General features: G+C 49.7%; 8 protein-coding genes across 8 annotated transcripts; 4 read left to right on the top strand and 4 right to left on the bottom strand.

Moving 5' to 3' along the window:
* Positions 1–2,751: 2,751 nt before the first annotated feature.
* BU26DRAFT_519620 (uncharacterized protein) lies at positions 2,752–4,154 on the top strand. Its single transcript, XM_033829107.1, has 2 exons — positions 2,752–3,061; positions 3,115–4,154. The coding sequence occupies exon 2, from the start codon at positions 3,164–3,166 to the stop codon at positions 4,055–4,057; it is 894 nt and encodes a 297-aa protein (XP_033684604.1). The 5' UTR covers positions 2,752–3,061; positions 3,115–3,163; the 3' UTR covers positions 4,058–4,154.
* BU26DRAFT_519619 (uncharacterized protein) lies at positions 4,015–4,520 on the bottom strand. The gene is made up of 2 exons (XM_033829106.1): positions 4,423–4,520; positions 4,015–4,368 (listed from the first exon to the last, which is right to left on the bottom strand). Exon 2 carries the CDS (start codon positions 4,347–4,349, stop codon positions 4,167–4,169), a length of 183 nt encoding a protein of 60 aa, XP_033684603.1. The 5' UTR covers positions 4,350–4,368; positions 4,423–4,520; the 3' UTR covers positions 4,015–4,166.
* Positions 4,521–5,470: 950 nt separating this feature from the next.
* BU26DRAFT_320409 (cytochrome P450) lies at positions 5,471–7,736 on the top strand. Its single transcript, XM_033822049.1, has 5 exons — positions 5,471–5,703; positions 5,760–6,315; positions 6,382–6,561; positions 6,699–7,084; positions 7,199–7,736. Exons 1-5 carry the CDS (start codon positions 5,632–5,634, stop codon positions 7,544–7,546), a joined length of 1,542 nt encoding a protein of 513 aa, XP_033684602.1. The 5' UTR covers positions 5,471–5,631; the 3' UTR covers positions 7,547–7,736.
* A 430-nt stretch (positions 7,737–8,166) lies between these two features.
* BU26DRAFT_320405 (uncharacterized protein) lies at positions 8,167–9,243 on the top strand. The gene has a single exon (XM_033822048.1). The coding sequence runs from the start codon at positions 8,411–8,413 to the stop codon at positions 9,020–9,022; it is 612 nt and encodes a 203-aa protein (XP_033684601.1). The 5' UTR covers positions 8,167–8,410; the 3' UTR covers positions 9,023–9,243.
* Positions 9,244–11,809, bottom strand: BU26DRAFT_320404 (HET-domain-containing protein). Its single transcript, XM_033822047.1, has one exon. The coding sequence runs from the start codon at positions 11,544–11,546 to the stop codon at positions 9,465–9,467; it is 2,082 nt and encodes a 693-aa protein (XP_033684600.1). The 5' UTR covers positions 11,547–11,809; the 3' UTR covers positions 9,244–9,464.
* On the bottom strand, positions 11,787–13,218 carry BU26DRAFT_320473 (uncharacterized protein). The gene is made up of 2 exons (XM_033822051.1): positions 12,393–13,218; positions 11,787–12,342 (listed from the first exon to the last, which is right to left on the bottom strand). The coding sequence occupies exons 1-2, from the start codon at positions 13,035–13,037 to the stop codon at positions 12,073–12,075; spliced, it is 915 nt and encodes a 304-aa protein (XP_033684599.1). The 5' UTR covers positions 13,038–13,218; the 3' UTR covers positions 11,787–12,072.
* A 59-nt stretch (positions 13,219–13,277) lies between these two features.
* BU26DRAFT_320416 (uncharacterized protein) lies at positions 13,278–17,069 on the top strand. Its single transcript, XM_033822050.1, has 5 exons — positions 13,278–13,613; positions 13,667–14,503; positions 14,563–14,921; positions 14,976–16,214; positions 16,269–17,069. Exons 1-5 carry the CDS (start codon positions 13,517–13,519, stop codon positions 16,923–16,925), a joined length of 3,189 nt encoding a protein of 1,062 aa, XP_033684598.1. The 5' UTR covers positions 13,278–13,516; the 3' UTR covers positions 16,926–17,069.
* A 958-nt stretch (positions 17,070–18,027) lies between these two features.
* Positions 18,028–19,782, bottom strand: BU26DRAFT_519616 (PTH11-typeG-protein-coupled receptor). The gene is made up of 6 exons (XM_033829105.1): positions 19,594–19,782; positions 19,328–19,531; positions 19,223–19,279; positions 19,102–19,169; positions 18,573–19,042; positions 18,028–18,509 (listed from the first exon to the last, which is right to left on the bottom strand). Exons 2-6 carry the CDS (start codon positions 19,512–19,514, stop codon positions 18,140–18,142), a joined length of 1,152 nt encoding a protein of 383 aa, XP_033684597.1. The 5' UTR covers positions 19,515–19,531; positions 19,594–19,782; the 3' UTR covers positions 18,028–18,139.
* Between the last annotated feature and the right edge of the window lie 155 nt (positions 19,783–19,937).

Here is a 19,937-nt window from a genome sequence, read left to right as displayed (position 1 = left end):
TTTATAGATTATTATAGAGATATAATAGTACTTACTAGAAGAAAACTAGATTTTTTCTAAAATTTAGTTAAATATATATAGCTTTTTAATTACGTAATATATCTTAGTATAACTTTAGTATAAGGTATAATATACTATAAAGAATATATATATAAATTTTTATAGAAAAATATTAAGGTTTTACTTAGTTATTTAAGAAAAATAAGTTAATTTTTATTAATTTTTATTACTAAGAAATTATAGAGCTTTTAATAATATAAGACTTTTAATAATAAAGTATATTAAGTAACTTATAGCTATTATCTATTTATTTTATATAAGTAAAAAATAATTTAGCTTTTATATTATATATTATTATAAATAAAATAGAAAAAGAAAAAGAGTTTAGACTTAGAATAAGTTTAATATACTAGTCTAATCTTTAACTTTTTTACTTTAAAAGTCTTTTTATATATTCTATATATATAAATATATATTAGCTTTATAGAAAACTTAAATATACTTATTTATAGTATTACTAACTTACTATTATAATTTATATTATTTTAATATTTAATTTATATTAGCTTAATATTAATATTTATATATAAGCTAAAAAGTATTTATATTAATCTACTATTATAATTTATATTAACTCTATATTTTTTATATATAGACTAAAAAGTATTTATATTAACTTACTACTATAATTTATATTAATTTTTAGTTTTTAGATATAAACTAAAAAGTATTTATATTAATTTATTACTATAATTTATATTAACTTTATATTTTTATATATATATTTATATTAATCTACTAATATTATTTTTACTATAATTTATATTAACTTAGTTTTTACTATAATTTATATTAACTTAGTTTTTACTATAATTTATATTAACTTAATATTAATATTTTTATATAAATAAAAAGTATTTATATTAATCTACTACTATAATTTATATTAACTTTCTAGTTTTACTTTATATAAACTAGAAAGTATTTATATTAACTTAATATAAATAACTCTAATATATATAGACTCTAATAATAATTCTATAAAAACTATAGTAGATATAATAAATTATTTTTAATAGTATTATTACTCTATTAGCTATAAAAGTTTTAGTCTAGTATTTTAATTTTTATTAAGTTCTATAGATTTTTAGCTATATCTATAACTTTCTTATTTATAGTTATAAAAATTTATATATATATTCTCTATAGTATATTATACTTTATACTAAAGTTATACTAAGATATATTATATAATTAAAAAGCTATATATATTTAACTAACTTTTAAAAAAATTCTAGTTTACTTCTAGTAAATACTATTATATCTTTATAATAATCTATAAAACTTATAGTATATAGTATTTATAGCTAATAAAAGTTTCTAGAAAATTTCTATAGAGCTAGCTTTTCTAGATATAGTATAATAAAAGATAAAAGTTAGAAAAATCTTCTTTAGAGTTTTCTTCTCTAACTATAGATATATATAAATAATCTAGCTATATAAAGATATAAATTATAAGATTATATATACTATAAGTCTAATATATATTTAGAAGTAATAATTTTAAAATAGTTTTAGTATCTTTCTATCTTTCTATACTATACTACTAAAAAGACTTTACCCCTAAATAACTACTTAAAGCTACTATATTATTAGTTAGTAAGCTTTATATAATTAAAACTAACTATAATATATAAAATAATAAGTTTATAGAGCTAGATTAACTATATATATATAGTTAGAAGAAGAAAACTCTAAAAAGAAAATTTTTAAACTTCTATCTTTTATTATACTATATCTAGAAGAGCTAGCGCTATAGAAGTTTTCTAGAAACTTTTATTATATTATAAATACTATATACTATAAGTTTTATAGATTATTATAGAAATATAATAGTACTTACTAGAAGTAAACTAGAATTTTCTTAAAAGTTAGTTAAATATATATAGCTTTTTAATTACGTAATATATCTTAGTATAACTTTAGTATAAGGTATAATATACTATAAAGAATATATATATAAATTTTATAGAAATATATTAAGGTTTTACTTAGTTATTTAAAAAAAACTTATAAATACTTATTAATTATTCTTACTAAGAAATTATAGATTATTTAATAAAGTAACTAGTTTAATAGTAAAGTATATTATAATTAATTTAGTAGTAAAGTATATTAGCTTAGAGTTAGAGTAATCTAACTAAGATAGTAGCTTTTTAGTAAAGTCTTAGTATTTTTAGGTAGTTTAGTAGCGTAGATAGTTTACTAGTAAAGTACGTTATAATTTTTAATTACTTAATAGTCTATTGTTTAAGAGTGTGCTAGTAATAGTAGCGGTTAGAATTACGGCGCAGCTAAACTAGAGCGCTTCGGAAAGGCAATGAAGTGCCTGCATGGTGCGAGGCGTTACCCAACCCCTTCTGCGCCCTCTCCTTGCTCATCCCAAAGCATATGCGCCAACCCCGCTCGTGTCTAGATACTGCGTTGGCGTTTCGGACGGCAAAACGGGCGGGAAGGTTTCAGCAGGCGCATGCTCTCGCTTTCGCTTCGAGGAGACGGGATTAATCGACGATAAAGGCTGTTAAGGAGACACAGGGAAGGCGGTGGTGAAGGGGACGGCATTGTCGTCGCCGTCGTAGTTGGGCTGCGAGAAGTGAACGCGGAGAGTCGTGGGGACAGGCGGCGCTAAGCCTAGACATTAAGCGCTAGCCAATCAGCGTCCGTTCGCTCGCCGGCACAGATGGGTCCGTTTGGCATGAAGACTTTAACAACTCCTTAGGAAACTCCCGACGCATATGCAGTCTAGTCCGCAGCGATTAAACGCCCACTTTGTTCCTAATTGCAGCTAATCCACAAGCCAACCACACAGAAAGACTCGTGGCGATGTAAATAGGATAGGCGCCAGACGCTGACTAATTGAATCGCGCAACATCGCGTTCGAAAACAACGCCCCGCGAAGCTTCTTCCATCGCCTCCCGCCGACGCGCATCTCGAACACCAAACTCCGCTGCGAGCCTCTCACTTTCGCTGCCCTTCTTTCCAAACACTGAGCTCGTACCGAGTAAGTGAAGATGATACTGCATGATTTGCTCAAAGGCTAACGCTTTTCCGCGGATATACAGCTAGATTCGTCTTCGTCGTTCCCCTCATATCCCGCTCGAAGATGACTGCACGATTACGGACGCCGTTTCAGTCTCTCTCGGCGGATAATTTTATCTCTAGAGGTTCAGCCGGACAGGTTTTCGCCATCAGCCGGAATGTTGTCTTCAAGTGTCCAACACTCTTCGATAATCCTGTGCGGGCGCAAGCAGAAGAAATGAAAGAGAGCATCAAGAGGCTGGAAAACGAAAAGGCCATATACCAGATTCTGATGGAACATTGGCATCCCAATATTGTCTGTGCCCTACTCTGCGTTCCGGAGGGCATTTTTCTACATCGGCAGGAAATGACTCTTGAGACTCGTATTGAGAGATCCCCGATGTCAGCCATTAGTCCAAGCACGCAAGAGCGGTGGATCCAACAAATCACCAGTGCCCTAGCCTGGATTGAGCATCTTGGTTATGCCCACGGGGATCTTCGGCCGGCAAACATATTTCTTGGCACTAGGGAAGAAGTCAGACTCGGGGATTTCGATGCAACCGTTAAGAGGGGCGAACAGCTTGTGGTGGCGAGCGAGCCGTTTTGCAAGATGAATGAAGACTACGAGCCTCCCTTGGCCGGCCCGCTCAGTGAGCAATTCTCACTGGCATCTTGCATTTACACCATCCGATTTGGGCATAAACCCTTCCACGATATTGAGGCGCCTATCAGAGTTCGACGACTCATAATGAATCAATTCCCTTCGACCGCAGGTGATGTTATCTTCGGCGACTTGACACAGAAATGTTGGCACGGCGGTTACCATTCAGTTGAGGCGGTGGAACACGAAGTTATATCTCTGTTGGAGAAGCACACAGACGTAGAAGGACATCTAGAAAGTGACACGCTGGTTTTGGATGACATCAAAGCACAATGTACCGAATTTCTGGAAAAGGAGTCTGCTGGAAGCATACCATAGGGTTTGTATATCTAGACAAGACCAATCGTCCCATATCGAGCAGCTTCGTTTCCATGATTCCAATCAGAGACGGGAGAGATTCAATGACTCCACCGCATACGACCACATCCTAATTAGACCCACAATCTGGGCACTTGCCCTTCCTAGACGACATGCCTAAACTGTAATTATCCGTAGGATTTGTGCAATCTGAGCCTCGCTGCTTCGCTTCGTCGCATTGCTGGATATATGGGTACTGCTCGACTTCGTGCCCGCAAGCGTATTTGACTCGTGGATGCATTCTTTGGCACATGGTGTAGCTTAGCGGAGCACTGCATGCATGTATCAGCAGGGCCGCAAATGATTGAACTGGCCTTCGAGCATACGTGAGGTAACGCCGATGGTTAAGAAGGGGTTGGAATCAGATTGATCGGGCGATAGATTCGTAACTTTATGCGTCCCAGAGTCAGAGGTGGAAGAAAAGAGATCATAGTCTTGGAGCAGTTCAGCTTATATACGCAACTAAGTAGTTCAGATCAGATACGCGCCTTGCAGCCCGTGCCGCGCAAACTCTTACCCCACTCTCCGCCCCATACCCGTTTCGTCGTCGCGCGACGCACTTAATGCGCTGAAAGTGCTGTCCAAAGCAAGGTTGCAGCTGCGTCCGGTGAACAGGGAGCGCTAGCGGGGTGGCGTCTGAGCGAATGTTCACCAACCATACACCTGGCTGCATATCACGCACGGGCCGGTGATAACCATGATTGACCGGTTGTCCTTTACCAATGAAGGATGCCATTATTTACGCAATAATTCTGGGCTTGGAGAACGCGCGTTATACCGAAAACCTTACCTGTTTAGTAACCTTAAAACGAGCGGCGTACCGGCGCATATTCTCTACAAATTCTGGGGTTGATAGAGCACTGCTGCTGGTATCTGCTTCTTCCCTTGATATGAGACTTAGTCGATGTATTATTATGGGCCAGTAGTCAGCAACGACGACACCCACGTTGCCATATTCCCTACAGATACTGTGCTGATTGAATTCTTTAGAGCCCGCTCTCGATCAAGTTGTGAGTTGATGGAAGTATCATCGAAGGATCGCGGAAGTGGGCTTGCTAGTCATCTGGCACCAACCCGCCAACCTCGAAAGTCGGAAGGGCAGGTCTACCGGAAAGTTAATAAAAGGGGCGGTAACTTACAAGTTATTTGGTCACGGCTCCTAATATAACGAGGAGAAAAGGGCTGTTTGAAACTTGGAAGCTGCAAGGTTATGATGCTAAGCTTTTGTGACAGCATGTGGGAAGCACTGATGTGAGATGAGATGATTGGTGGGGGTGAGGGGCCGGGAGCAGAGCAATATCGGCTTGCAGGCCGTAAGCACGGTACACAACGATGAAAGCGCCCCTCGCCTAAGGAGTCAATTTGCTGCTGCGCCCCCAATCCAACCCAGCAGCCTTCATTTGTTTTGCGGCACCCTGCTTTCCTCAAGCAGCTTTTTACTCTAGGTAGTGTCCCAAGACATTAACCTGCACTTTGAGCCATTCACTTTCTGTTCGCTCGTCACTCAACCTGCAGAGATAGTCTGCGTACCTAGCATGGCTTTCCAGTCTATCATGGAGGTCTCGGGCATGACCGCCACCACTCTTGCCACCACCATCTTCAGTGCCGTTCGTCTCTCTTTCACCGATCGCAAGGCAGACATCGAGGCTAATGTTTCTAATAGATCTCTGCCTATACATTAACGCGTGTTATTTACTTGCTGTACTTTCATCCACTGTCCCATTTCCCAGGGCCGAGACTCGCCGCCATTTCCAACCTCTGGTATGCCTACCACTGGTTCTCCGGGAGGTGGCCCTGGGCGATCGAGAAGGTATTGCACAAGTACGGGTCGGTTGTCCGGATCGCGCCAAATGAGCTCGCTTTCTTCACGCCCCAGGCATTCACCGACATCTACTCGCCGCAGCACAAGAACCTGGAGGTCTTCGTCAAGACCAACTTCCAGAATCGCGGCAAGGACCTCGGTGGCCTCATCTGGGAAGAAGATCCCGTACGGCATCGTAACGTAGCCAGACAGATCGCCCCGGCGTTCAGCACTCGGTTCCTGCGGACCCTAGAGCCCATCATGCACGAGCATATGGACTACTTTGTGGCGAGGATGAAGGAGATCTCTATGGATCGAAACATCATTGGCGTGCCGCTAGTAAGATGGACCAATTGGTTGGCTATGGATATGTCGGCCGACTTGGCTTGGAACGAAAAGATGCACCAGATGAGAGACAGTAAAGTCCCGCTATTCATACGCCAAAGGTTTTACTTCTCTGAAACATACTGACTATAGCTAATAGTGAAAGATTCGGTGAATCTCGATGTGTTGCTCAGTTTCAATTCCTTCGCGACCGTTCTTCAAGTGTTTAAGCGCTTCCCTCTCATCAGCCCGCTTCAGTACCTATTCGCGCCCTTCGGCAAGATCACGCTATTTGCCCAGATGGAGAAGGCAACACGGCATAGTGTGCTCCGTCGTATTGGTATGTATGAAGCCTTTTCATTTCATTCTTTCTGGAGATCTTGGCGCCTTAACTCAATTACTCCTTGTGGCAAATCTCGTTTCAACTAGGTTAATCACATAGCCTTGAATCGTGCGTACTAACTGGCGTACTGATAGAACAAAGAGGTCGTACGGAGCATCCAGACTACTTTGATTACATCTTACCGGTAGATGCTCCCTGCCCATCAAGCAAAAAGGAGCTCCTTCATATAGGATCCGTTTCATTGCAAGTAATGTTTGCTGGTTGGGGGCCCATGGCAGACCTGTTCTACGGTGTCCTCGTGCTTTTACTCGAGAACCCCGAGACTCATCAACTCTTGACCAAGGAAATCAGGGAGAGTTTCTCAAGCTACGAGGAGATCATACCGGGGAAACCGTTGACGTCCCTGTCTTACCTTCACGCCTGTATCGAAGAGGCGTTACGTATGCTTCCCAGCAACAATACAGGTCTGCCACGAATTAGTCCGGGGGCTATGGTGGATGGGCAATACATTCCTAAAGGAGTGAGTATAGATTTCATGACCTTGCCATCTTCTTATGTTTTATTGTTGTTATTATCCCGTACTCACCTCAAAATGTTTGATATTGTCATGATTACTAACTTTTCGATTTCGTAGACTCATGTACAGTCCTGTATCTGGGCTCTAGCACGGCATCCGGACTACTTCCATCAGCCACTCCGCTTCCAGCCTCAACGCTGGCTCCCTGCTTCCCATCCGCTATACGACCCGGAATTTGCTAATGATCACCTCAAGAGCCTGCACCCTTTCAGTCTCGGCCCGAGAATCTGCATGGGCCGAGAAATGGCGTGGACTCAGGCGAAGCTGTTCTTGGCTAAAGTCCTCTGGAAGTTTGATGTGTTCGAGGTCGAAGGGCAGGGCTTTGATCTGGAGAAAAACTTGCTTCACTACGGCTTCTTTGAAAAACCGGAGATGTATGTCAGATTTGTCTCTGTTTCGCGATGAAAGACAAACGATATGGGCGTTCTTCGTCCCGCGGACGGAACCCCCGGACGGAGAATCGTTAGCCTTGTCGGTGGAAGATTCCTGCTTCACCAAGCGGCTTCCACCATTTCCACCAGCGGCGTCCTTGTTCTTGGTCTCGAAAGGAAGAGAACGGCGTTTGGAGGGGGCTGTCAGCGCGGGCTCGTCATCCTCGTCAGAACTGGTACTATCGAGATCGGAAACGTTCGGGTCAATCGAGAGCAGCGGCGTCGGTGCCTTCTTCTCCAGCTTGGGCTTGGTCTCCGAGGAGAACTTGGTCGCCGCGGCAGCATCCTTCAGCTGTGTCAGGAGTGAGGGTGCACGTAGAGGCTTCGTCTTCGACGGGAACGGCGCATGAAGGATGCCTGGACTGGCTTGGGCGTCCTTGAAAGGATTGTTCCCCCGTGGGTTGAGGAACTGGTCGCCTGAGCCGAGGGTGGGCGAACGCTTCTGCCCGATCAAGACCTTTAGCGAAGGTCGTCGAGTCTCCGGGTTAGCCCTGGCTGAAGGCAGGTGCTCCTGCGCAAGCCTTCGAAAGGCGTCTGAATCAGCGACGTCCAGCGAAACCGGATAGGCAGCGGGCTTCGTGCTGTGCACAACGTCGACGTCAGCGTTCGTCAATAGGCAGCTCTCGCTGTCCTCGCCGGCCCTCTCCACCTCACAGTACGACACTCACGCAACCGTCCAAAGACACAACAACCCGAAGACGTACATCACCAAACTGGACGATCGCCTGCCGAACGACCTCTACCCCGCGGATAGGGGGGTCTGGGCGGCATGCGCAATCTTTTCCTGCGCGTCGAGGAGAAAGGGCTTTAGGACGTTCTTGTCGGAGTTAGGGTTCTGATGGACGGTCTTCAAGATTCCATGCGTAGCATCTGTCATAGCGCGTGCGAGTTGGCGAGCATTCGGACGGCCACCTCTCGGATCCGGGAGTGTTCCACCATGTCCAGTTCCGCACTATCGAGTTCGGGCTCCGGCGGGGGGGAGTCGGGCCAGGTGCGGCGAGCTTCGAGGCTGCCCGCACACAGTGGGACGGTTGCGGGTCATAGTCGTCGTGGGAGCTCGCGCTCGAAACGGTTGGCTTCTTCCGGTTTACCACTGTTCTGGGGCGGCTGTCTGGGTATTGTGGACTGTGGGTGCTGTGTCGAGAAGGAGTGGCAGAAGGGGTGGCAGAATGCGAGAATTTGTAGGCAGAAATTGCGGATGCGGGTGGGGTGGTGGACGGGTTTCGTGCTTCACCGCGCCGGAGCAACGGCCTTCGATTCGCGGTATACACCGCTCTCCTCCGTTCGCTGGGGTATTGCACCCGGTATAGCGCATTTGTCACAGCGCAGTCCAATCCGTCGAAGGTGTACCCTTGTTTGTTGTACTCCCGCGCTTCGCAGTCCAGTGTGGCAAGAAAGCCACCGTCGTCGGAGAGCTTGGACGCCGGGGCCTTTTCACCGCTCACGATGATGAGATCTGTCGTGTCAGTCAGTCGCTCCGCAGAAATTGTTTATACCCACGCTGGGTCGGGGTATTGGCTGGAGATGATGTGTGACCGCCCGCTTCCTATGAGGTTAGTCCCCACAATATGGTCCTTTTCCCGATGCTCATTGCCACTCTTCAAACATCATGGATCGTCAATGCGGTGTGTGGATGACGCCGTGGGGACGCAGCACCTTTAATTTCTTCATGCGTGGCTTAGAACTTCCGGTACCCATGGACATGAGGAAGCGTCCCACAGTACTGATTGGCCGGACTCGAGGTTGAGTCCTGTCAAGACACGAAGGGAGTACATCTAGAGTGTTGCAGCCGACCTCAGGAACATGCTAGTATACCAGCCCATGGACCTTTGCACAAACGGTGTTTTCTATACTGCTAGGAGTAGAGTGCGGACGTAGGCAAAAGCAGAACATCATCGTACTTGATACTCCCGCGCAACGTCGAACCAGCTCCTCTTTCCTTTCTCAAGCCGTTCAATGTCCGATCGATCAATCGTAAACATTCCAACTCGCTCCCAAGTATCCGTGTCCAGTTCGGCTCGAGTCAAGATAAGCCCCCCGAATTCTCCCAGCCACATCCCTGACGCCAGAATAACCAAATCCACCTCGAGTGCGTTGGATATGTCGTAGTCCGTGATTAACTGGAGCACTCCTCTGAGCTTTGAAAACGACTCGTTGAGCTGGACGCGCGGGCACCACGTGTATCGGCTGGACGCAGTAATGTAAGCGACGACTTCAGAGCCGAATTCGTCATATCCTTGCCCGCCACGCTGTGGAAGGATCATAACAGGTCCGAAGCTCCTCCCTTTGAGATGCAGGAATAGAGTCTGGTCACAGATGCTGACATCAGCGCATGTGGAAGCACCCGTAGACAGTTTCCTCTCTTCGAGCCATTCCAATGCAAATCTCCGTTTGCTCCTTCGATAAGCGCACGACCAGGACGGATAAGCGAAACAGGAAGCTTTACGGACGCTACGCCTCCCAGGGATGCACCAGAGCAAAGAGTATGGCAGAAAGTCTTTGCAGACGCCTGCAACAAAGCGAAGGTGCGTCTGTTGCTGCAATGTTGCGATAATCCCTTGCAGTGCATACGGACGGTCCGTTTCGTAGGTCAAGTCCATGGCTGTGTATGCATTGATGATCTCCATCCAGTACCGTTGTCCGGTTTCCCGTAGAGGAGGAGAGAGCTCAGTCCCTTTCATATCGAGCAGGAAATTCCAAGGAAGGGACGGGGAGCCCCATGGTCCTGTTGCATGGACCCATTCAGGTTTTGCATCCTGGTGCTGGCTAGGTCCCTCATACAAGGCCTCTGTGCAGTACCAATTGACACCTTCGTGGGTGTACTCCAGTGTACGCGCTGGCAGGAGTCTTTCTTGCAAGACCCACGCTCGGTTGTACAGCGAAGGCGCAGTTTTGCGCGATGCGGAAATGCGAACAATATTCCGAGCACGAGTAGACACTTCCTGTAGGTAGCAGGAATTTGTGCATAACGGGTGGCGTCTGGTAAATAGTGAGTCGCTGCTGTCTCGGGCGGAGACTGCTGCAATGTTTAGAAGGGAACCACGGTATACGTAGCCCATACGGCCAGATTCGTAAGCCCAGTCCTCTGTTGAGTCTTGCAGAATGCAAAGCGAATCTATCCATATATGCCTGAGCCCAAGTCGTCGAGCCACCATAACGCAGTCTCGAAACAGTTGCGGGAGCTCCTCGAATGAGAATCCTTCAGACAATCTGGCTTCGTTGGCACGAGTAAGTGTTAACGGCCGAGAACTACCCCAACGATGGCTTACTGTCACGTAGCGGACTGGTGCCGTAGGATAGACTAGCCGAACTATTGGATCGCTTATTCCGATGTCGAGAAGTCGTGTCGGGGGCTTGGCGATTGCATGGTGAATGTCGCGGCACTTCCTGTGCTCGTACAGGCATTCGTTGAGCCAGGAGAGTGCAACGGAAAAGGTCTCTGTAGACGCATTCGAGGCATTGAATTTCGCGTTTAGATCTTGGTGCGCAGCGTATCGTAGCCCATCCCCTCGCAATATGGCTAGGCTGGAATTGTGTGTAGATAGCGCACGGCCCGTGTATCTCAGATATTGTAGGAGAGAACTCCTGCGGTTCTGGTATTGGGATACCCAAGAGCCGGAAGGCAGTTCAACAGTGTTGGCAGTGCCAAACTTTTCTTGGCCATCCGAGATACTCGCGCCCTGTCCCCAGAATAGAGCGCACAGGTGGCAGCCCTGCATGACTGACTGCCGCAGCTCACGTTCGGAATCGTAGAAAGGTTCGCCACAGAATGGTGGGGCATCGCAAGATCTGGAGAGTAGTCTACGAGCAATTTCAATGCACCGGGAACAGAGGAGGTTAGGTCGTAGGACCAGATCAGGGTTGCAAATTCGTCCCTTTTCGTCAAAGGCGGGCTGAAGTGTGCCGTCATCGTTGAGAGTGAAACCATGACGCGAAAGGTCGTCAATGTTGTCCACGCATTGTACCAGGTCCATTTGGCCGAAGTCTCAAGCTTCTGGAAGTCCGTCCCACGCTATCTAGCGAACGTACCCTGAAAGAAAGACGAGGCTGAAGATGAGGAAAGCTAAGCAAGGATGAAGCTCATTCTTTTGTGGATACAGTTCAGCCGCACGGTGGCCGCATCATTCGAGCGGCAATCACCCCATTTTACTACAACCGACAAAATCGTTTCGGCTGGGGTGATCCAGGGCTGTCCAAGGGAGTTGATAGTGTCCTGACCTCGCTAAATTTCTCAGAAAATAGGATAGGCAAATCAGCCTCGGAGTCCTGGAGAACTCGTCGTCATGTGATTCAGAAATCGGAGCTAAGCAGGTATCGAGGTACAGCGCAGGTAACGTGCCTCTCACGGTGTGAAATTCTCCGGATAGAACACGTGCGCAACAGCTACCCCTGGAGGCCTCCGCGGGTGCGTACAATGGGACAGCCAATCTTACTTACTTGTACGGCGAGCCCTAAGATCCGGAGAATTCCCTACCGCAAGAGCGTGCGCAAGAGAATAATTCACCTTGCGTACCCTGGAGGCGGGCCGCCATGCTGCCATACGGCTTCTTCTTGACGCCGGATCACAGCTGCTTTCCTTGTAGTCACCGTAAGCAACATGAATAGCGCAGCTACGATGACGTCCATCAATCCATGCGCTTCTGAGTTCGATGATACGAAAAGAGGGACGTCAGTCTCGAAATCGAGATACGCCAAATTGTCTTCCGTGCGCGGATCGTTGAAGGCAGGAAGGCCGAATTCGCGGGTGTCTAGATCGCAGGGAGCTTTCACCTAGAGATAGTCAGTGAAACCTGACGAGAGATAGCTCTGAGTGTGCTTACCCAGATAATGCCCTTTGCCGGGTCCTCGTCGAGCCCGTTGAAGCCTCTCTCTTCATAAAATTGGGCCACGGCCCTCCCTCGTTGCCAAAGACACCAGCAGCCGTCCAGAGGCCCCATTGTGCCATTGCTCCATGTCACCACATACTCTTCCTGCCTGCACGATATCTTCCCAATGTCGTGGACACCCTGCGCAAATAGGTTCAACCGTGGCCGGATTTCCGCCACGCAGAGATCCTCACTGACCAGCCGGAGAGCATGTCTCCGCGACACGATCAGGGTATTGTATTCCGACGCACTCAGCGTGCTCGGCGTCGCCCGTGCAGCATAGTAGGGTGCGCCTGTTGCAGGGCCGAGGGTGAGGCGCTCGGCGATGGGAAAGAGATGCGTGTCGGTGCCGCGGAAGAGGTGTAGAGCGAGGGTTGCGGGCGGATCAGTATGGGATCGCGGAGAGTATTCACCGTTTGCAAGCGCGTGGAAGTAGCTGAGGTCGCGATCAGAGCTCACATGGAGGCTTCGTGGCTTCGGAGGAGTGGGTGGTCTGTAGGGAGGCGGGCGCGTTGTGCGGTCGGCGTGGAAGACGGCGGTGCGAGGGTCTCCCGCCGGAGATTGCGGAGATAAGCCGACTCGGGGACGTCCGAGCGGCATCACTGTGAGAAGCTTCAACTTCCTTTCTGTCAGCCCGTCTCTCTTCGCTGGTGCTCTTGCTTGCGCTTCCTCTTCACTGACAATTACCGAATCATGCTGTGTCCCAGCGGGTTTCGCCTGCGAAGCCTCGATCCGTCCCACCACGCAGCTCTCTCCTGATACATCAGCCAGCCTCAAGCCACCAGCACCACGACTCGACGCCGCAGGCTACCCAACTCGATTTAATCATGGCATCTACGACCCTATACGAGGTTTTACAGCGCAAATTCTGCCGACAGCCATGGAGGTGCTTGGCGGCAGAACATCGCACGATGGCAGCCTGATACGACAACACGAAGGAGGGCTTGGCAGACAGCCCTTTGCTACCCACGAGGCTGAGATTCGGCGTGATATCCACTATATGGGATGCAGCTTCTCACGTTGACCCTCGAAGCATAACGAGTCAATTCTCCACACAGCCCATGCCCTAGAGAGCATTGATGCAGGCTCCACAGCTCGAAACCGTCTTGTTGTCTGCAGCCGGACAGCCTGGCATTCCGGGAACACAGTGGTGGAGTGGTAACAACAATTTCGAAGGTGAGGCTATCCTCAAATTCCATAACTAGGGAACAGACATTGACACCATATAGCGCCGCCAGGCGTCTCAGGAAGACCGGGTCAGAACGCATCAGTACCATCTCCTGGCACGTCTGCACACGACCTGCGGGTTAGACTAAGCTATGCGCAAGATCGACCAGGTTTGGTGCAGCTTTTTGGAGAGGGACCTTTGACCGGAAAAAGATGGGAGATTTCCCGAGCTCAGAACGGGCTTCTTGACTGCCGAGGCGGTGATGGCGGCGATGGTGGCAAGGGAGAGAATGGCCAATGCGGAGGCCAGGGAAGCAGCGGAAGAGGCGCTACTCGGTATTCAGACGCTACTTGTGGAGGACCAGGGGCGCCCGGGGGAGATGGCGGAAGTGGGACGAGTGGCGCCGATGGCGGAGATGCTGGAAACGCCTACGTCACCGTTGCCGAAGACGACCTGGACACACTTGTCGCTCTGGAATGGATGACTGCAGGTGGTAGAGGAGGCGCCAGCGGCGTTCATGGCGAACCCGGTGCAGGCGGCCGAGGGGGACTGGGAGGCAGCGGATGTTCGTGGACCGAAACGCACTCGCACACAATGACAGACTCAAACGGGCATAGCCATACCGAGTATTACACCACCCATCACAGCCGCCCGGGTGCACCACCCGGACCGGATGGACCCTCTGGTATGAGGCCTTTTGGCCCCCTATACGGTGGTCGGGCTGGCCGTAACGGAAGAGGCGAAATCCGGGTGTTGCGCAATGATCTCACGGAAGGAACGTATTCTAGTCGGTACCAACTGGTCGTGAAGGACTTCGATGTCATTGATGAGAACATGGATGGGATTAACGAGCCGGGAGAATTCCTGCTGGTACAAAACATCCAAATCGAGAACATCGGTAAGAAACAATCCTTCCTGACGACTCACGATCTATTTTGATACTGACATACTGCCCAGGGGCGATGCCCTCACCTAAAGGAAACATCCTCAAAATTCTGATCCGGCCTACCCCATGGCTCGAACCCGTCAGTTCCGAGCCCCTGGAACTTCCACGGGAAATTGCGCCCGGTGCAATCGTGAGAGTTCCAGGCGTGTTGAGAGCTCTGATCAAGAACGAGTCTGTACCTAGGGCGCCTGGTACGACCTTTCATGCACAGGATACAGTAGCTCTCGTAGCCTACTTTGAGCGCCTCCAGCGGTCGCTCCCGGAATTTGCCGGAGGGATAGAAGTCGCGTACCAGTACCCTCTTGTCATGAGCGTGCCGAAATACCTTGACTGCGTGGCGAAGGGGGATCTTGTGCAGTTCTCATGGATGGTTTGTTTCACTTTTAGCAAATGCGCAGAAGGAGCGATGCTAATTTCCTGGCAGATCAAGAATATATCGACCAAAGCGTACGGGGGCGAAAGTGCAGTATGCCGGCCATGCTACACTCACATGTCTGATCCCTGCGGCGTGTTTGATCTCAAATATGCCACAAAAGACTCTCCACACGAAACCATTGACCGGATCGATGTTCTTGACGTAGGCTCTGAGGTCCCCATCACAGAAGACTTCCAAGTATCGCAATCTGTTCCCGTTTTCACTACTGGATACATCGTCGTCAGTCTCATGCTTTCCGATCCCCACACCGGGGCTCCACGACCAATCACCTCGTTCAATCTCAGCATCCAGATTTCCTCATCGTACTCGTACAATCCGTTATCGCAATTCTTGCTCGTCATCAATGGCTCGACGCCGAATGCCGCGATCCTCCAGACCATGGACTTCATCAAAAACGGCCTTAATCTACCGACGGACATCCTAAACCTTAGCTTGATCGGGTCCTTCAAAGACCCAAAAACTGAGCACAATGTCCTCTGGAACTATCTTGGGAAAAGCGTTGTCATTTTCGCAAATCCGATGAACTATTTCCAGACCGGACTGCGCGATGTGTGGGACCTCCTCGATCCTTGGGAAGCCTGCATGCTGGCTAAGCGTGGCACTAACTTCCTCTTCGTCCGTCCCGCCAACGTCAACGAACTGAAAGCGTGGGCTTCTCAGATGACGGCTCCCGCATTCGTGCCCCAGTCTCCATCCGCAGAGTCGGTAACGAAACTCTCGGACGTCGTCCCGCGGTTGAAGCCGTACAAGTACGAAATGCCGGACTGCATCCTCACGCTTCCAGTCAAGAAAGCTATCTTCCGCAGCTTGGACAGGACCATGGAATGCCGGGCGAAGACTATTACCAAGCAATTAAACAGACGTCTGCCCCTGCGACGCTTTGTCGTCGGACCCTGCGATCCTGATCCTACAGACGAAACCCCGATTAGCAAGCGCAAATCTGGAGCAATTGCTGTCGTAGAAGGGCTTCCTTATTGGACAAAATTCGCAGTTACGCTTCAGCCCCATGCCGACGGGCTGACTAGCTTGACCGACTACAATATCGCCATGATCGTGCATTCGCTCCCTTTCACCGACCAGTGCGCGGTGTTCTGGAATCTATTGGGCTACGATCATTCTTCGGGCATGTCCGTCGGGCTTGCCTATCGCGGTGCTGCTCTCAGCCACTTCCAAGCGGGTCGTGACCCGAACAATGTCCTGGAAAAAGAATTCCTCCTGCACAGAAAGGTGCGTTTGTGACCATCTCTGCTAACTGCAAGTCAACTGACGATAGATCTATAGGCCTGCGAAGCTCTTTCTTGGTCAATTGCCACCCATGTCACATCAGAGCTCTCGCACTTTTGCCTGGACTCCCCATGGCCCGACTCTTCGATACCCAAATCAAGCGTCCTCTTCGAACTCCCATTCCTCAGACAATTCATCGAGTCAGCGCCCTCGGCTCCGATCATCACGTCCGACTTCGACATATCTTCGCTTGCAATCCTCTTCGGTGCTATCCTCGGCACGCACACAAAAGGTCTGCTAAGCCTGGGAGGCCGCAATAGTAAAGTCCGCTCGATCCTCCAGCACCACTCCAACCAGCTTAGCAAAACCCTCTGCGCACCTGATGCTCGGAAGAAGCTACGGAAAGCACTCCGCGCCTCCGCCACCGCCACAAAGAAGCGTCTAGCCCAGGCGAAGAAGGCGCAACCGCAGCTCCAACGTACGGAATGTGTGCATCGGCTGAACTGCCAGCGGTTGGAAGAGCTTACGCTGACGCCCGGAGCGAGCTTCCTGGACTTGAGCGCCCTGCTTGGGGTCCAGCGGTCGGTGTGTAGTAGCAGTGCGGAGCTAGCGGAGAGAAGAAGGGTGCGTGCGCAGTGTGTGTTGAGGATGGAGAGGGATGAGGCGTGGAGTAAGCAGATGTTGAGCGATATGGTTAATCCAAAGGAGGAATGATGAAATATTGGTCGAGTAGAGGGGCTTGATTATGGCCCGTTCGCAGCGCACGCTGTGGAGTGGCTCAAGGATGTTCAGTTTGTTCACCTCTTCGAGACATCACACGGTCTTTGTAAGCACGTCGCTGTAGCGCTCTTTCCTAGGGGAACTCGCCGCCTCGCCGACTACACTACGATCGTATCGCGGCTACTAGATCGCGGCTAACTCTTGTCTGATCGGCGCAGTTTACTGTGTACTTCGCTGCCTGAGCAATGCTCTATATGAACTCCCGCAACACCTCTAGGTGCAATGTCCCGCGACGCAGGGGACCCGGAGCCTCGTCCTGCAGCGGCTATTCGTGTCGCCCTGCTGCGGGCCTCCGTCCTCGGCAGGGTCGTTAGTAGCCCATACGTTGATGGCAGCGATGTGGTCTGTAAAGTGCCACGGACGGAGATCTGGACGGAATGTTCGCAGCACCGTCCAGGCATAACTCGGCCACCCAACTGCGCCAGGCCACGTGATTATACGCTTTTACCAGACACGCGAGCCGCGCGTATTGGGGGTGCGTGGGTGGTATGCTCTCCAGGTTAGCGATTAGATCTCCGGGCCGCGAGGCCGTGCCGACCGCTCGCCTTTTAGCTGCTGGGCTATCCAGCCCTGGCTGGGGCTCCGCTTTGCGCTTGGGCGCTGGTTTCGTTGCGGGCTCCGGGGATGGGAGGGGTCCCCCTACGAGCTGGAGTTGGCGGCGAGTTTGCACACCCTCAGTCGGCTTCTTGGTCGTCCCCGAAAGCTTGCTGCGTTTGGCGATGGACGAGCTGAGGGCAGGCTGAGGAAGCGTTCCGGTAGACGATTTCGCGGACGTCGTAGTCTTCGTCACGTCTCCGCCGTAGAAATCGTCGATGGTCTGCTGCCAGGCTGCGCTGCGCTTTGCTGGCTCATTCCCCTTCGCCGGGACCGTGCCGGTTTTGAGCGGTGGTGGAGTGGGAGAGGAACCGCCGGTCGCCTGAGCCTTTGCTCGGGTTTGGTATGTCTTATTCCCTTGGTCAGACGTCCTACCTTCCGGCCGATAGTCCAAGTCGTCAAACACCTCTAGATCATTCCACGAGTTGATTTCGCACAGATACACGCTAGAACCCAGTCTTTTCTACGTATTGTCTATTCCCGTTTATCATGTACAGTACCTTTTCTCGAAGTGTATGCGTCGCCGCTTTGTTTAACACGTACTCAGGCCCTTCCTAATTCATGCCCGTCTTCCGACTCTCCCCATCCTCACTCCCACTGCCCGTATAACTCACACTCGTCGTAACCTCCACCTTGCGCATGATGCCATTTCCCAGGCGGAAGTCCGTATCCAGGCTCCCTCTTCCCTGCGCATGCGTCACCAGCCCCGCTTCGTCCGACCCGGCCTCTAATTTGTTGAAATGCGCGCGGTCTTTGCCGACACGCGAGGAGTTGAGCGTGGATAGCTTGTGGGAAGAGATGTCGTTGCGAAGGCCGTAGGTGCGCGATGAGGTGCCGTAGCCGGTGCGCGCTTTGGCCTTCCTGAGGAGCGCGGCGACGGCGGGGAGACAGGTGCAGATTAGGCCGATGCCGGCTTCGGCGTTGCTGCGGGTTGGTGTTAGTGTATGCGTGCGCTGGAGAGGTAGAGGGGGGAGCGTGTGGACTTACCCAGATAAAACGACTTGTGTAAAGACAATAGTCGTGTCAGGCGACTTTCCGTCGGTGAGGATGAGATGCAAGCGCCATGCACTAAACGCGGTGGCCAGCCCACCCACGCACAGCATACCCGCCACTCTCAGCTTCTTATTTCGCGGCAGCTGCAGCGACCACGTCAGCGGCAGCGGCAACACCAGGATAATCGCATCGCTGATGACGCTTATAATCGAGTCCGCCGTTATAACCGCCGCTTGGTCGAGACACTTGCTCGTGTCGCCGGTCCAGTACGCCGAGATGGGCCAGCAGATGCGGATCTTGATGATCAGGGCGGCGACGTAGTAACAGACGAGGAGGCCGTCGAGGATGTAGATGCCGATGACGGTTTTCTTGTAGGGCGAGAACACGCGTGCGATTATGGTGAGGAGGCTGAGTTTGACGAAGAGGGCCATGGGGGCATAGAAGATGGTGGCTGCATAGCCGGTCTGTGGGGAGGCATGTTAGAAAGGGCATGGCGAGAGTGTGTTGAGGAGGGGAAACTCACTTGGTAGAAGGGTGTTATGTGTGCTAATGGAACTTCCCAGATGTGATAGCCGCCGCCGTATACGCTTACTGTATGGAGATCAGACCGGTGCATTACGACACAGCGTGAGTTCAAGACGTACAAAAGATTCCGCAGAGGCAGTAACCAACCATGAGAATCCATGAGGTGAACGTTAAGTCTAGTCATAGTGAGTAACAGAGACCTACGGATCAACAACGCTGCTTACAGTCGTCAATCGTGAATCCTAATCCCGCCGCCCTGTACTTCGAAATGCCCCGGATGGCCACGAAGGTAGTCACGATGACCAGCGTCAAAACTTGTGTGACGAGGTTGACGGTTTTCAGGACGTCTTTTGGGTGCTGCAAGTCCGCGTCCACGCCATCAGGCGGCTGCCCAGCAGCGGCAGAAGACATGACGACTAGAAGGGCTTCTAGCGGCTGGTCAGCAACTTGTAGCGTTTTCTGCGGAGCCTGATCAACGGAAATGTCCCACCTTTGGATACTCAAACTTCACCAAAGGTCTCCGCTCGCGAGAAGGGTGCGCTAAAAGTCTGCCGTTAAATTCAGAGAGTTACACTGTGGTTGAAAGGGGAGGCCGGGCGACGTTAATAATTCTCAAACTATCCCGGCCGTCCTGCATATCCCACCTCAAGCATCTGGGCAGAACAGGAATGTAACCCCTCTCCTGGCCCGAGACGCTGGGACTCCTACGCCGCATAACCAAGGCACCGACGCTATGCCGTTAAAGGTCCGAATCCTACTCGTTTCGTTCCCAGCAGGACAGACACGGCAGATCTTCATGAACGGCGTAAAAGCATCTGCATGCTTTTTGAACAG

This window comes from Trematosphaeria pertusa (genome assembly GCF_010094035.1).
Source record: "Trematosphaeria pertusa strain CBS 122368 unplaced genomic scaffold BU26scaffold_7, whole genome shotgun sequence".
NCBI lineage: Eukaryota > Fungi > Ascomycota > Dothideomycetes > Pleosporales > Trematosphaeriaceae > Trematosphaeria > Trematosphaeria pertusa.
This window is presented reverse-complemented; position numbering and strand designations above follow the sequence as displayed.

What these genes read in the sequence shown, in the direction of transcription:
- BU26DRAFT_320404 (XM_033822047.1), bottom strand. Translation starts at nt 11,546, where the DNA reads ATGGACCTGGTACAATGCGTGGACAACATTGACGACCTTTCGCGTCAT.
- BU26DRAFT_519619 (XM_033829106.1), bottom strand. Translation starts at nt 4,349, where the DNA reads ATGTGCCAAAGAATGCATCCACGAGTCAAATACGCTTGCGGGCACGAA.
- BU26DRAFT_519616 (XM_033829105.1), bottom strand. Translation starts at nt 19,514, where the DNA reads ATGTCTTCTGCCGCTGCTGGGCAGCCGCCTGATGGCGTGGACGCGGAC. An exon ending in AGGATTCACGATTGACGACT is followed by an intron (nt 19,280 to 19,327) that starts GTAAGCAGCGTT and finishes CACTATGACTAG; the next exon opens with ACTTAACGTTCACCTCATGG. An exon ending in ACACAAGTCGTTTTATCTGG is followed by an intron (nt 18,510 to 18,572) that starts GTAAGTCCACAC and finishes ACCAACCCGCAG; the next exon opens with CAACGCCGAAGCCGGCATCG.
- BU26DRAFT_320473 (XM_033822051.1), bottom strand. Translation starts at nt 13,037, where the DNA reads ATGCCGCTCGGACGTCCCCGAGTCGGCTTATCTCCGCAATCTCCGGCG. An exon ending in CGGCAAAGGGCATTATCTGG is followed by an intron (nt 12,343 to 12,392) that starts GTAAGCACACTC and finishes GACTATCTCTAG; the next exon opens with GTGAAAGCTCCCTGCGATCT.
- BU26DRAFT_519620 (XM_033829107.1), top strand. Translation starts at nt 3,164, where the DNA reads ATGACTGCACGATTACGGACGCCGTTTCAGTCTCTCTCGGCGGATAAT.
- BU26DRAFT_320409 (XM_033822049.1), top strand. Translation starts at nt 5,632, where the DNA reads ATGGCTTTCCAGTCTATCATGGAGGTCTCGGGCATGACCGCCACCACT. An exon ending in TAGTGTGCTCCGTCGTATTG is followed by an intron (nt 6,562 to 6,698) that starts GTATGTATGAAG and finishes GCGTACTGATAG; the next exon opens with AACAAAGAGGTCGTACGGAG. An exon ending in GGCAATACATTCCTAAAGGA is followed by an intron (nt 7,085 to 7,198) that starts GTGAGTATAGAT and finishes TCGATTTCGTAG; the next exon opens with ACTCATGTACAGTCCTGTAT.
- BU26DRAFT_320416 (XM_033822050.1), top strand. Translation starts at nt 13,517, where the DNA reads ATGCAGGCTCCACAGCTCGAAACCGTCTTGTTGTCTGCAGCCGGACAG. An exon ending in TGGTAACAACAATTTCGAAG is followed by an intron (nt 13,614 to 13,666) that starts GTGAGGCTATCC and finishes GACACCATATAG; the next exon opens with CGCCGCCAGGCGTCTCAGGA. An exon ending in TTGTGCAGTTCTCATGGATG is followed by an intron (nt 14,922 to 14,975) that starts GTTTGTTTCACT and finishes ATTTCCTGGCAG; the next exon opens with ATCAAGAATATATCGACCAA.
- BU26DRAFT_320405 (XM_033822048.1), top strand. Translation starts at nt 8,411, where the DNA reads ATGGACGGTCTTCAAGATTCCATGCGTAGCATCTGTCATAGCGCGTGC.